This window comes from Aythya fuligula, chromosome Z (assembly GCF_009819795.1).
Source record: "Aythya fuligula isolate bAytFul2 chromosome Z, bAytFul2.pri, whole genome shotgun sequence".
NCBI lineage: Eukaryota > Metazoa > Chordata > Aves > Anseriformes > Anatidae > Aythya > Aythya fuligula.
Window position 1 is genome coordinate 14,856,483 of NC_045593.1, and position 14,307 is coordinate 14,870,789.

A 14,307-nucleotide genomic window follows, 5' to 3' on the forward strand; every position below is an offset into this window, starting at 1 on the left:
TTGGTTCAGAGAGAATTCAGTATTACTTATGTTGCAGCAGTCATTAATTTAACAGAAAGTTGGAAAACAAACTCAGGTCCATGGAAGATACTTTTACATTATTTATATTATTAATAATACTGATACTTACTAATTATATATGTCATATACATCATATATCTGTTACTAATATTTTTATATTGTTAATACTATTTTACTACATATTTAGAATCATCCCTCTGCCCTAAAAGGGTAAAAAATTAAAACCCATCTGTTTATTACTGTGAAAGAAAGAAATAAAAATAAATAAATAAATAAGATTTCATATAAATTATTTTTAAAACTTTATTATTATTATTATTATTTGGAAAAAAATAGTAATTTATTCAGCCAGTGCCAAAATATAAGTTGGTAAGCAATGTAGGTACTACTCTTAATATGTATTTTAAAATTTGCATGACGTGAAATAAAATAACATTTTACATGGTAAAATAGTAAAAACAAGGAAAATAAAAGTAATGATTCTGATCTGAGTAGTTTAGAATTTTAATTTCAAGCATTTTCATGAAGATCATCCGAGCAGAAAATATTAGATGCCTTCAGCCTGCACTAATTGACCAGTAAAATCTTTAATTTAAACATAATAAATTAATATAAAAATATAAACATAATTAATTAATATAAAATATAAAAACGTAATGCAGGAAAATCAAATGTTAATGTTCTTTAGTAAGCCTGTGTTAATGTGTAAAGATGCCAGATTGTTCACTTTCTGACTTCTGATTCAGGAATGTTAGTTTTGCCCTTTCTGGACATCATCTAAAGAGAAGTACTTCCACAGAAATTCTAATTTGTTTTCACTGCTCCTGTTCAGCACTAGGAGGACTGAGAATCATATGGTCGTACAATTTTTTTAGCTCGTGTAACTGTGAAGAATAGAGTACAGAAATCTGGCAAGTTCTCTTTGTGTAGTTTTGATCTCTGCAGCAGAACTTCCTGTCTTCTGCAGCAGTTCCCATCCGTCCCTAACAGATCCTCAGCATATGTACAGCACTGGAGGGAAATGAGCGAGCATCAGGCTTTGTTCCCATCTGGGCATCCTCTCTTCTTAAGGAAGAGCAGAACAAATTCAGAGCTATTAGCAAGCAGTAATTAAAGCTTTTAATTTACTTGAATTTCAATTCTGTAATAAAATGAGACCTTAGCTTTAAAAGTGCTAACATAAAAAGTATTTCATGTTGATTTATGTAAAGTTAACTTTCTACTCCATGACATGTTTTATCCAGCACCATTACCTCTGTGGCGGTTTTACTTGTGTCGGCAGCTGAGTTCCACCACAGCCACCTTCTCACTCCCCCTCCTCAAAGGGAAAGGGAGAGAAAATATGAATCAAAGGGCTCAAGCACTGAGATAAGGGAGATTGCTCAACAATTATCATGATGGGCAAAACAGACTCAGAGTAGGGAGACAGTAAGATTTATAGCCTTTTACTAACATGCTAGAGAAGTGAGAAACAAAGGAAAGAAATTAAAAACACCTTCCCCCCATCCACCCTCTTCTACTTCCTTCCCCCGAGTGGTGCAGGGCAACAGGGAATGGGGGCTGTGGTCAGTCTATGGCACTTTATCTCCACTGCTCCTTCTTGGTCACTCTATTTCTCTGCACCGTGGGGTCCCTCCCATGGGATGCTGTCCTTCTGAACTGATCCTGCATGGACCTCCCACAGGCAGCAGCTCTTCAAGAACTGCCCCAGATATGGGTCCATACCACGGGGTCCATCCCCCAGGAGTAAACTGTTCCAACCTGGCTCCCCCACGGGCAGCAGCTCCCCCTTGACCCCCTGCTCCAGTGTGAGCTCCTCTCCACAGGCTACAGGTCCAGCCCAGAACCTGCTCTGGCAGGGGTCTTCCACTGATTCAAAGATTGAAGCCGAAATTCCTTTAAGTGGTATATTCTTTATTGCAGCACTGGATGCATGGGGGATCTCTCCACCTATCGTGCATACCCAAAGCAGAAAGCAGTCTTGAATTTATACAATCCATCTATCAATATTCTACAAGCGCCTATACATATTCATTACCTATCCCCGCCTTCCCTCGCTTCTCATGCTAATTAGCCTTTTGGCACCTTGCGCCTGCGTAGAGCCTTCCAAGAATTGTGGGCAGGGGTCTTTGGGACGTGGGCAGGGGTCTTTGGGAGGAAGACCCCAAGTCTTCCTCACAGTGTACTTTTCACCTTTGGCCAGGAATCTGCTGAGTTGGCATGTTTCTTAATTGCAAGAGCTGGTTGTTGCTAATTCTTCCATTTGTTGTATCTTTATAATGAATTCCAATGTCCAGTTTCGAGATTTATAGTCCTTACATTTGTTTCTCTGTCCGTCTGTCGCTTCCTTATCATGAGTTCCAGTGTCTTGTTTTGAAATATACAGTCCTTGTCTGGGGATTGTCCTTGCCTCCTCAACGTCTCCTTCATCACCACCAGCCACAGCCTCCGTCAGTGCAGGTCCGCCTGCTCCACCATGGTCTCCTCCATGGGTTGTAGCATGGAACCTTGACGCCTGCAAGGCTGTTTCTCACTCCTCTCTCTCTCCCAGCTGCTGTGTGGCACAGTGTTGTTTTTGTTTGTTTGGTTTGGTTTGGTTTGTTTTTCCCCCTTTCAGAAATAAGCTTTCACAGATGTGCAAACAACATCATTTATTGACTCGGCTCTGGTCAGCAGCAGGGCCCTTACCTAACGTGGGGCAGCTTCTAGGTCCTTTGCACAGAAGCCATCCTTATGGCCCCCTGCTACCAAAACCTTGCCATGTAAACCCACTACAACCTCCCATATCCCACAGCAGAATAATAAGCATCAGGGTTAGACATTGTTGAAAATGTTTTCCACAGGAAGCTGATTAATAGATTCATATTTGAGAAACCTGCAGCATTGTCCTTGAAGAAACCACACAAGAGAAGCATGAACCATTGCTGGAAGCCACAGAAATACAAAAACAAGGAAAAAATGGCTGCAAGAGTTTAATGCTGCTCAGTAGGGGATGCTTGAACCAAGGGATAGCTGGGACCACCTGCGACTACTGAAGCAAAAAGCCTGAAATTTTCTACCAGTATTTCCAGGGCATACGGGGAGCACATAGTAAGAGTGTATGTATTTGATAAAATAGTTGAAAATAATTCCTGTAATTGTTCCTTATTGGATGACAGAATCCCAGTGATTAATTATATCTTGAATTCTAATGGAAAGTCATTTTGCATATTTGACAGCAGAGAATCACTAGGTAAGCTTACCATGAGAAAAAAAAGTATGATGAAAAACGTTATTTATCCCATATTAATTGCAATTAGAAAACTCAGTTTGTCCTTTAGCATCTTTCCCTATACCTAAATGTAGGATCTTTGTCCTACATACAAAATACCTTGTTAGGAGGCATAGTCCATGGTTTTCTGGTCCCTAGGGATAAAAACACTGGGAAAGTAACGCTCCATGGAAAGCAGTAGAACATTGATCTCCCCATCGGACAAGAAATATGACTGTTTCCAGGAAGAAATTACAGAGTTTGGCCAACTTGTACACAACCTGAATTGAGGACTGCTGCACTAACATATTTATTTTTAGTTCATGAAACAACAACAACAAAAACCCAGAAATTGGAGATTAACTTTATGTTTTTATGGACACATCTTACATCAACTGCCCCATGATGTGGCAGTGGAGTTTATATGCATTCTGAGTAAGAGAAATAACATCAATTAAGTTATTTGGTATTTTGAGCTAAAAACCCTCTCACATTTGTATTGTAGTATGTATGTAGTGTCAAGACCTCAAAGGTTCTCAGTTAGGGTGAGAGAAGCTTAAGAATCCAGTGTAGTATTTAGGCAGTGTGTGAGAAAGTAATTTAGGAGAGATCTTAACATCATCGTCATGAATCAAAGCACAAACCATTTTCACGTAAACTCATAAGGAAAAAGTGACTAATACTTCTTCCCAAACAGTTTCCTCACTTTTGCCCCTTCCTTTTCCAGGAAGCCACTAAAATCTAGTAAATCTTGTTGTGTCATTGTGAAAAAAAAAAAGTAGCTGGACTGGTGTCCATACTACCTATCAATACAGCAGCAGAGGAGTTAGTCACGACTCCTACCTAAAGCAAAATTAACACCACTATATGTCAGCACACTGGATCATAGAAACATCTTCAGCTGTTCCTGTTGTGGAGGCAACAACCTCTTGTTGATACAGGTGACATAGGGTTTGCCAGTGCACACATGCGATCTAAAATAGGTACTACTATTTACATGTACTTGCAGGCAGTACAACAGTAGTAAATGTCTAAATTCCCTTTAAGGGATTGCATTAATTTTATCATCTGCAACTAATAAAATTTAGTACTGTTCTATGCATTTGTTCCTTCTTACCCTCAAAAGACCATAATAAGAAAAGCAAAATCACCCTACTATAAAACTAGAGCTCTGGACTTAAAGAGGCTCCCTGGTTAGCTGTCCGGTATGTATGGTTCACTATGCATTCAGCTGCTGTGTCAGATCTCACCATCCCTTCGATTTACATTATGAAGCAACACAGATGAAATACTGCTCCATGGCACTAAGCAGAATTCCTGTTTACAATTTGGAGACTGAAAAAACATTCTGACCCTCAGGTCAAGCTGACAAGGATCCCTTTTTAAACTCTAGCATGCTATTACACTTCTGGAGCTAGACATACCAAAAGTGATTAATCTTCTGCCACCACAGTTGCTCAAACACCTCTCCGTAAGAAACCTTCATTTAAATCATCTGATACAGTGTTGTCTGAAAAGTGAGACTTGCAACACTGAATATGACATTTTGTGATTTTGGAAACAATTTAGATAATACTGTGTAATGGTCTCTTAGGTTAACTGTGGCATGTGTATCAGTCTGAAGGGTGCAAAAATAAACAAACTGTATGGTAATAGTTCTGTACAGAAAGGGACTGATGTAAACTACAGTGAGCACTATGCAGGGGTTCAATTCTAATGGATAACCCTCAAGTTAAGATTATTTGAACGCGATCTCAACAAAAGATTACCTAAATGCTAAAAAGAACAAGCACAAACTTCAAGTTTTCAGCATTTAAGGAAACACTACAAATGAAGTGCTTCAGAATCTATGTCCAACAAAGCTGACTTGTAGTCTAACTATAACTTATGTGTTGGTGATTAACCAAGCTCTTTGGTTTAATATAACCCCAAAGCATTTTAAGAGCAGTTGAAAATGCTGTCAAACTGCTCCAACAGAGAACTTGTTCTTACTGCAGGTAGAAATATCTCTGGAAAAAGTTTGTAGGTTTAAAGGTTACTGTGAGTCATTTCAAGTTTCAATCACTGTTTTTTTGTATGTTATTGTATGTTGTTACATATTGTATGTTATTACAAATGCTATGTTATTACAAATGCTTGTTTTTCAGGAGCACAATACAGTGTAACATAATTAATGCTAAGCAACTAACTGGTAGCAGCATCAAATGGCAGAGCACTTGCCTTTGCAGTGTTGTATCGTGTTGTGTCAGTGTAACAGGGTGCTGAAACAAGTCTCAGGTTACAGGATGAACAGTTTACAACACAAAGGCTCTAATTTCCACTCAGAATGCGTGCAGTAGTATTGTTCACCAAGCCTCTGCTGTCTTGCTGATCTCCTGTTTTAAGATGTTTTGAGGGGATGTTCTAATAAAAAAGCATGTACACTTACTTTGTCTATTTACTCATTTTCAGGTAGCTCATCAAGAAGCACATTTCAGAGGAATTCCTTAGACCTGTGAATACACAGGTACTTATGTGCAATACACATCTATTTTAAAACCTCAACACTTACACTTACATCTCTCAGATGACCAGTTGATAACAGAGTGCTTGTTACAGGCTAAGGTAAAAACAGCAAATTTTCTCTTGCTTATAAACAGCCTAAGTAGATACATTAAATTATCCAGCACACAAACTATGTGTCTTTTAAAGGCACTCTAGCTGTATACACCCCAGTTTCAAACCTTGCTGAAAATTTCTTTAATGATTTACATTAGCTGACACATTTGTTGACAAAGCTGTGTGCTATCTCTGGAAATTTCTGGTACAGGTTGCCCTGAAAAGCTGTGGATGCCCCATCCCTGGAAGTTTTTAAGACCAAGCTGGATGGGGCTTTGCGTAACCTGGTGTGGTGGGAGGTGTCCCTGCCCATGGCAGGGGTTTGGAACTGGGAGATCTTTAAGGTCCCTTCCAACCCAAACCATTCTGCAATTCTTTGAGATCAGTGATGAAAGCAAAGGAATAAAAAACAGGCCAACGCTTCAAGGAAACATCAGGTTTTCCCCCACACTGCCACTCTATATTTTGTCTTCGACATCTCAAAATCCTCTAAACCCATCCAATGACTACCATCCTTTGTGCTATGAGGAACTTTTTGAAAGGTTGATAGCTTGAAACAAGCCAAGTGACCCAGCAACACCATGCAGGATGCACGTTTATCAGGTATCAGTCCATAATTCAAATATAACCCACTTACTTATGTACCTTACTATTACTTGTTTATACCCAGCATAATTTGTCTGCATCAACTTTCCACACTGCCGTTCTCAAGACCATTTGGGTAACTTCTGCCTTGATGACCTATCTCCCATCCCTTTGCATCTGGCAATAAGCCCCTCCAGATTTGGGAGTTTCTCCCCCTCCCTGGAGCAACAACCCACTGAATATGCAGTATTCTTTGTAGCCTTCCAGAGCCCACAGAACAGTGAACGATGTCTAAGACTGAGCATCCCTCTTAACCTATTGCGTCTTAGAACAGCACTGAAGAGCTGTTATAGAAGTTACTGTTTTAGAAATAAATTCTCCATGCTAAGAGACTCATCAGAGATGCTCGCATGTTCAGGGTTCTTTATGGACACAGTGAAACTCAAAGGCAAGTTTCAAGTGCCAACATTCCATTTCACCTGCAAGTCACGTCTCAAGTAACACATAAAGCCTCTTAAGAAATTTTGTTTCTAAGTATATGTATTTTCAGGAATCCCGTATTTCAATAAAGTAAAACATATAAAAGGTACAAGATTATCTGGATAAGACCATTTATTTTAGCAAATAGATGAATCTTTATGATGAACTGGAGGCTGCAACAGCTGCTCTCTTAGGCTTCGGTGTGGTTCCCTCACGGAATCCATTCCTGCAATTAGAAATACAGTTACCGCTTTTTAAAAGGTATACTTTTGCTCAAGGTCATTTGTTCTAATAATTAATATTACAGATCAAGTTTATCATCTTTTTGTCAGCTTATCTCAGTAATGCACTGAAATCACTATGAAGTTCATATGTTCAGACATTTTTAGTAAGAAGCATCATTGACAAGCTGTTTGGAATTAGTGGTATGGTTTTCTTTCTTCTGTTAATTTTGACTTCTTCAAATAGGAAGATTTCTGAGGGCAAACAGTGAGACTGATCCAGAACATCAGCTGAAGGCATCCCATATTTTAAGTTCTACTAAGCAACTCAACAATACGTTTCAGTTTGTTAGAACTGAAAAATCAAGTCAATTTCTTACAGAAATTCTCCGTGCTTCCAACCAAAAATTAGCACAGGCATGACAGAAGAGTCAGCCCCAAGCTTGCTGTCAGGAAATGACACTTCCATTTCAGCCACACTTGGTGGAACAGAGGTTGCAGTTATACAAGAGCTATTTTCTGGCTGCTGCTGGGATGGACTGTGATAATTAAAAAAAAAAAAAAAAAAAAAAAAAAAAAAAACTACAAAACTGATCCCTCTACTACACCTAGTTCCAGGACTTACTAGACCAGAAGTTACACAGTTTTGTTTTAGAACACGGATTTAATTACAAGAAGAATTCTTAATTTAACAGCACAGTACCTTCCCCTACGTTACTTCATAAGTACAACTCTCTGCTTTATAGTAAGATCTTGAAACCTCGAACACAATCTGGTATTATAACTACTTACTGTTAACTGAGTCCACCCAGGTAACAGAGCGACTACAGAAGTATTTCAATTCTCAACTTTTTTTTGTGGATTTAAGTGAAGGGATTAGAACATATTTCAAGAATTCCCTTATAAAAACCCACACTTGAGTGCAATCAGCAACCTAACTGACTCACAAATACTTGCAGTATCTTTTAAAGTTTGGCCATTTTATTACAATACCCTCTGTTTTGCACTACCTGCATTTAAAAGAAACATCAGAGCTTTTTATACAGCCCACGTATTACTAATGGTAAGCTTTATAACCTCAAAGGAATATGCTACCAATTACATAAGGCATCCTTTATTTCATGATATATTTTAAAAGGAAGACCATACCACATTAAGTGTGCTAACTAAACATGTTAACTACAAATCAAGATGGATTTCAGAATAAAGTGAAATCCACGTAAGATTTCATGTTATACTAGTTTGCAATGAAACATCATACCTGAATCGACGATAAACCTTCTTCAGGTGCCTCATGCGACCAGTACCAGTGGTGTTGCGCCTCTTAGCCTTTGCGCTCCAGTTATCTAGAACATGGAAGTTATTGTTACTCATGATGTCCACAAAATAATTTGCTGCACAGTACATTTGAATGGCACAAATATTCAGCAACAGGAAGAAAAAAAGTTTTAAACCAAGTCAATTTTTATGTAGTAATACTGCAAGGTAGCTGAAGTATCAGCTAAATTAATTAAATCAGTATTAATTTCAATTCAAAAAAGCTTCAAATATTCCAGGATGACAGACTATTTTTCCCTGGTTTGAAAAAAAAAAAAAAAGTCTAACTACTGAAGAGAAATGCAAGTACTTAAGCTCAAGTCAGTTAAAAGCTCCATACTTACACTTTCTCTTACGCTTTGCAGGATATCCACATTTCCCACAGGTAGACTTCTGCAGGTGGTATGCCTTGGACCCACATCGGCGACACAAAGTGTGTGTCTTGTTTCTTCGCTTACCAAATGATGACGTGCCCTTCGTCTGACAAAGATTTCAAGACATTGCATGTGTAAATATCACGACCACTTGATAGATACATCCATACCTCAAAGGATAACTTTGTCTAAAATACCAGCAAAAGTTCCCTAACTCCTCTGAGGTATTAATTAGGAATTACCTGCTGGGTAGGACTCTGCCACAGTGTGTCAGCGCCACGCTGAACTCTAAACCACCCCCCCAGTTTTACTTGCAGGCCTCCTCCATTTTCAGAAATGGGCTCCTCGGCCTTCCCTCCACCACCCTGCCCCCATCCCCCCCCCGCTCTGCACTGATCCACGTGAAACCACCCGGCGTTTACCCCCAAGGCCCTTCTCTTTTCCTTCAGCCTCCTCACCAACAAATATTAAACTTATTTTTCCAAAAACGCGTTTACTCCCCGCACGCCTGCCCCACGCTCACCGCGGGCGGCCAGGTCAACCGAGCCCCGTCCCTTCAGCCTCCCCGCCCCGCCGCCAGCACGACCCTAACCCCCCCCCCCCCCTCCCCCGCCGCCAGCCCAGGCCCAGGCCCCAGGCCCCAAGGCCCCAAGGCCCCGAGGCCGGTGCCCTCCATCGGCCGCCCCAACGCCGCCGCTCGGGCCCGCATCGTGGCGCCGGGGCTTCCTCGAGCCCCCTCTGTGGCCCGCGGTGCCGCCGGGCGCGGCGTGGCGGCGGATGGCGGCCGATGCCCCGCGCCCCCGTCCCGGCGCTCACCATCTTCCCCCGCCGCCAGCACCAAAGAGGCCGGGCCCCGCCTCCCTTCCGCTATAGCCCCGAAACGGCTTCCGGGGGAGCGGCCGCGCAGCACGGCCCGGCCCCCTCCGGCCCGGCCCCTCAGGCGCTCTCTGCCCCCTTCCCCGCTGTGCTGTGCTCGCTACGGCCGCCCCAGAAGCGCATGCCTAGGCTGCGGGGCTTGGGGAGAGCTCCTGGTACTTTAAACGTCCAGGAGCGGGGCATTTTTGGCTGTGATAAAGGGGAAGTGAGCAGTGGAGAGTCTGCTTGTCTGTGGCATGCAGCTCCCGTGATACCGTCTAAAGCATTAAACCAGATATAAGCAGTGAAAAATCGATTTTAATTCGTCTCTGCCACATGTATTCTCCTACCATACATCTCCAATAGACCTAGGGACTATGGGGAATTACATCAGAGTTAGTACTGGGCAAAATTACACGCACAGAGTGTGATCTATGGAGTAATAATTCGTGTCAAGAAGATGGTTGATGCTAATAAAGAAGGGGGAGATGTAGGAGTGTGGCCATGGGGGTCGACAAGCCCCATGGTTGGTGATAACATCAGACTCAACGATGAGGCCATCAGGAATGTAAAAGAGTTTAGAGGGCACAAAGAAGGGTGATTCAGGAGCCATGCCATCCGGGGTTGCTTGTTCTGCAGCCCTTAAGACATGGAAGTTGCTGGGGGTTTGCTGTTGCTGTTATATGCAAGCTTGTTTGACCAACTGTTGGAAATATGCAAGGTTGTTTGACCAGTTGTTGGAAAAGGACTGCTGTGGGGAGAAGGGTATAAGAGGGGAGCCTGTCCTTGAGATGAAAAGGCAACACGATGTAATGAAGTTATGTCATCAATAAAGGAGTAGAGAAAAGGAATGAAAAGGAACAGGCTAGCAGAACAGGGACCAGGACGGGAACAGCAGGCACATTGATTGCCTCATGAAGATAGGTTCGGCCAGACTCAGCAAACCGCTCAGAGAAGCTCGTACAGAAAGTCGCTGGAAATGGGCGCACCGGAGCTGCAAAGAAGCTCACGCTGAGAGAAGCGGAGCCGCGCACACAACTGCCCCTCGCTGGTAAGCAGTTGCGCATTATGGGGAATCATACGTCCTTAGAAACAAAGACTGTCCTGGTAACCTTACGGTTTATTCTCCTTCTTAACAATCAGACAGTTTATGATCCTGAAATATGGGACCAAACTGAGGTCAAGGTGTGGGACTCTGCAACTAAAAACGACAAGGTTGCAGTGGGATTGCTCAGCACCTGGCGAGCAGTCTCTGAGGCCTTACAGAGCCCTGTGGGGCCACAGTCAGACATGTGTGGGTTGCCAGGCTGTGAGGGAGCCGCAGTCTTGGCCACCGATCCTCCTGCTGCACCATCACCCCCCAACCGCTACTGCCACTGCAGGCCTTCACTGTTCCCACGACTACCCCTGGAATTCTCTGGTGTTAGTAATCAAGAAAAGGAATGGAAAATGAAGACCATTATATGGTCTGAGAGAAACCAGTGAAGTCACGGAAGATATGGGAGCACTTCAACTGGGATTACCAACCCCAACAGTGCTCCCCCAGTCATGGACATTAATAGTAATAGACTTAAAGGATTGTTTGTTAAACCCTTGCCAGAATTCAGAAAACTTTGCCATATTTATGTTTCAATTGATATCTTTTCTGACTGTACATATGTATAGGCATACTCTATACTTATGAATATGTAAAAGCCATGTTCTGTATATTTGGAAAGTTCGATGTTAGTGTGTGAATGTTGCTAGAGTGTAGACTCCCCGCACACCCAGCGCTATTTTATAAATAAAAATAAAAAATTAAAAAAGTAAATAAAAAGCCTTTTATAAATATTACTAAATTCAGATTGAGTTGTATCTTCATTTATAACAAGAGAAAGCTGCATAAATTTGTGTTTATTTTATCACCAGCTCAATGCATATACTCCTAAATGAAAATCAGAAAATGATGATAAAGCCACTTTGTTTAACATTGATTGTGGAATTATAAGCCTGCAAACCGTGAAGAGCCCTCCCATGAAGAACATGTGGACAATTGAAACCCTGTAATGTAGAGCTCTTTGACAACATGTGGACAATTGAAACCCTGTAATATAGAGCTCTTTGTACAGAAAAAGAGATCAGCCCATGGCACCATCTCAAAAACAATTAGGCCTCATCTGTTGCATATTCGCTCTGGTGCAAATCAGCCTTGTGCAGTTGTTCTGATGTTAATTTGTCATTTGTTTCCTGAGTGTGGCCTGCCACTGAATTCCTTCAGCACAGATTTAAGTGCTGGAAGGCTTTTGACTTCTGCTAGGACTGAGAGATGGGGCAAAAAAAGCCATTTTGATTTTATCTGCATCGTTTCCAGGCACACAAAGGTGTGTCCCAGGCACCTCACTTCTTTCACTTTGGAGATTTCCACCCTTAGATGAAAATATATTGCATCTAGTCCATCCATGGTCCATCTGTAGTGAAAGGTGAGAAACAAATCTCTCTCAACTCTCACTGGAAAAAACCAAACCAAACCAAACCAAACCAAACAAACAAACAAAAACACTCTTTAAGTATGAATTCGTCCTACAGGATGGACTAGGTCATATTTTCCCAGCAACCTGGGTATGCATCTTTCATCTGGTGCCTCTTTTCTTCTCTTTTTTTCACGTTAGGTCTCAGAAATCTGTAAGATGCTGGACAGATGTTGGACAGATACCATAGCAACAGCCTTCAACAGCAGTGTGTTGGTTTGGCTGCCTGCAAGGATACATTGCCAAAGGAATTATTCTTGTCCTTTGTGGGGTAAAAATAATCTTGTTCATTTAAATATTTTTAACCTGTTAGGAAAGGACTCTTGGTATCATCACGCAGCCTTCTTCAGTATTCAGGACGGCTGGAAATTTAAAGGGTATGGAATGGGCAGAGCCATGGCTGACCCCGTATCATCTCAGCAGCTCCTAGCCCCCATGCAGGTCATGTATGAAGATGGCATTCACTGCCACTTGTGAACTCCAGCCTCCTTAAAACCACAGTCTTGCATACTAACAGCTACTTGTTATAAATGAAGTCTAATCTCACTCTGAATTTAGTAATATTTATAAAAGAATATTTATAAAAGGTATAAAAGGTATAAAAGGCAAGCAAACAGCGCTGGGTGTGCGGGGAGTCTACGCTCCACCAACACGCACACACGAACAGCAAATATTCTAAATATACAGAACATTGCTTTTACATATGAAACCCGAGTATGCCTATACATAGGTACAATCAGGAAAGGTAACAAACAGTCCTTTAAGTTCCATGACTTAACAGTCTCCGTTTTCCATTCCTTTTCTTGATTACACACAACAGTCTCCATTTTCCATTCCTTTTCTTCATTACAAACACCGGAGAATTCCAGGGCTAGTCGTGGGAGCAATATGTCTCGCTTTAAGTTGTTAAGCAACTCAGTCTTTGGGCCTTATGTATCCCGTACTTCCCGCATCGAAGAAAAGCATATCCATCTCCTTTGCAAGGCCCATAGGGCCTGGGTCAAAAGGCACGTCCAGGTCACCAGGGGGCGGAACAGCAAAGGCCTTCGATGGCTGTAGCAGCAGAGGGGCCGATGGCGTAGCAGTCGGATCAGTAAAGGAGCCCGCAGCTCCCTCAGTGTCTGGCAAACCAGACGTGTCTGACTGTGGTCCCACACGGCTCTTCAAGGCCTCAGAGACTGCTCGCCAGGTGCTGAGCAATCCCACTGCAACCATGTCGTTTTTAGTTGCAGAGTCCCACACCTTGACCTCAGTTTGGTCCCATATTTCAGGATCATAAACTGTCTGATTGTTAAGAAGGAGAATAAACCGTAAGGTTACCAGGACAGTCTTTGTTTCTAAGGACGTATGATTCCCCATAATGCGCAACTGCTTACCAGCGAGGGGCAGTTGTGTGCGCGGCTCCGCTTCTCTCAGTGTGAGCTTCTTTGCAGCTCCGGTGCGCCCATTTCCAGCGACTTTCTGTACGAGCTTCTCTGAGCGGTTTGCTGAGTCTGGCCGAACCTATCTTCATGAGGCAATCAATGTGCCTGCTGTTCCCGTCCTGGTCACTGTTCTGCTAGCCTGTTCCTTTTCATTCCTTCTTTCTGCTTCTTTATTGATGACATAACTTCATCGTGTTGCCTTTTTTTTTTTTTTTTTTTTTTACCTTGAGGGCAGGCTCCCCTCTTATACCCTTCTCCCCACAGCAATCCTTTTCAAAAACAACTTTTCCTTGGTCAAACAACTTTGCCCAGCAACAGCAAACACGCAGCAACTTCCATGCCTTCATGGCCGGAGAACAAGCAACCCCAGACGGCATGGAGTCTCCTGAGTCAACCTTCTTTGTTCCCTCTAAGCTCTTGTACATTCCTGATGGCCTCATCATTAAGAGTCTACTGTTGTCATTAACCACAGGGTTTGCCCACCCCCATGGCCACACTCCCACATCTCCCCCTTCTTTATTAATATCAACCATTGTCTCAACACAAATTACCACTCCATATATAACACTTCCCAGGTGCAACTTGCTTTTGTGAAACCTCCTCTGGTTTCTTCCTGCCCAGCTCTCCAGCCTGTCCAGGTCTCGCTGAATGGCAGCACAGCCTTCTGGCGTGCCA

General features: G+C 42.3%; 1 protein-coding gene and 1 non-coding gene across 2 annotated transcripts; both read right to left on the reverse strand.

Annotated features, from left to right (window-relative positions):
* Positions 1-7,036: 7,036 nt before the first annotated feature.
* On the reverse strand, positions 7,037-9,727 carry RPL37 (ribosomal protein L37). The gene is made up of 4 exons (XM_032206753.1): positions 9,663-9,727; positions 8,817-8,952; positions 8,417-8,501; positions 7,037-7,160 (listed from the first exon to the last, which is right to left on the reverse strand). The coding sequence occupies exons 1-4, from the start codon at positions 9,663-9,665 to the stop codon at positions 7,091-7,093; spliced, it is 294 nt and encodes a 97-aa protein (XP_032062644.1). The 5' UTR covers positions 9,666-9,727; the 3' UTR covers positions 7,037-7,090.
* Positions 7,265-7,345, reverse strand: LOC116501237. Its single transcript, XR_004254393.1, has one exon. It is a non-coding gene; the product is annotated as a small nucleolar RNA SNORD72 (small nucleolar RNA).
* Positions 9,728-14,307: the final 4,580 nt, after the last annotated feature.

Bases quoted from the DNA above. Each gene is read 5' to 3' on its own strand.
- RPL37 (XM_032206753.1), bottom strand. The intron at 8,502-8,816 runs GTAAGTATGGAG...TCCATGTTCTAG, and splicing joins TGCAAAGCGTAAGAGAAAGT to ATAACTGGAGCGCAAAGGCT. The intron at 7,161-8,416 runs GTATGATGTTTC...TTCTAATTGCAG, and splicing joins AAGGTTTATCGTCGATTCAG to GAATGGATTCCGTGAGGGAA.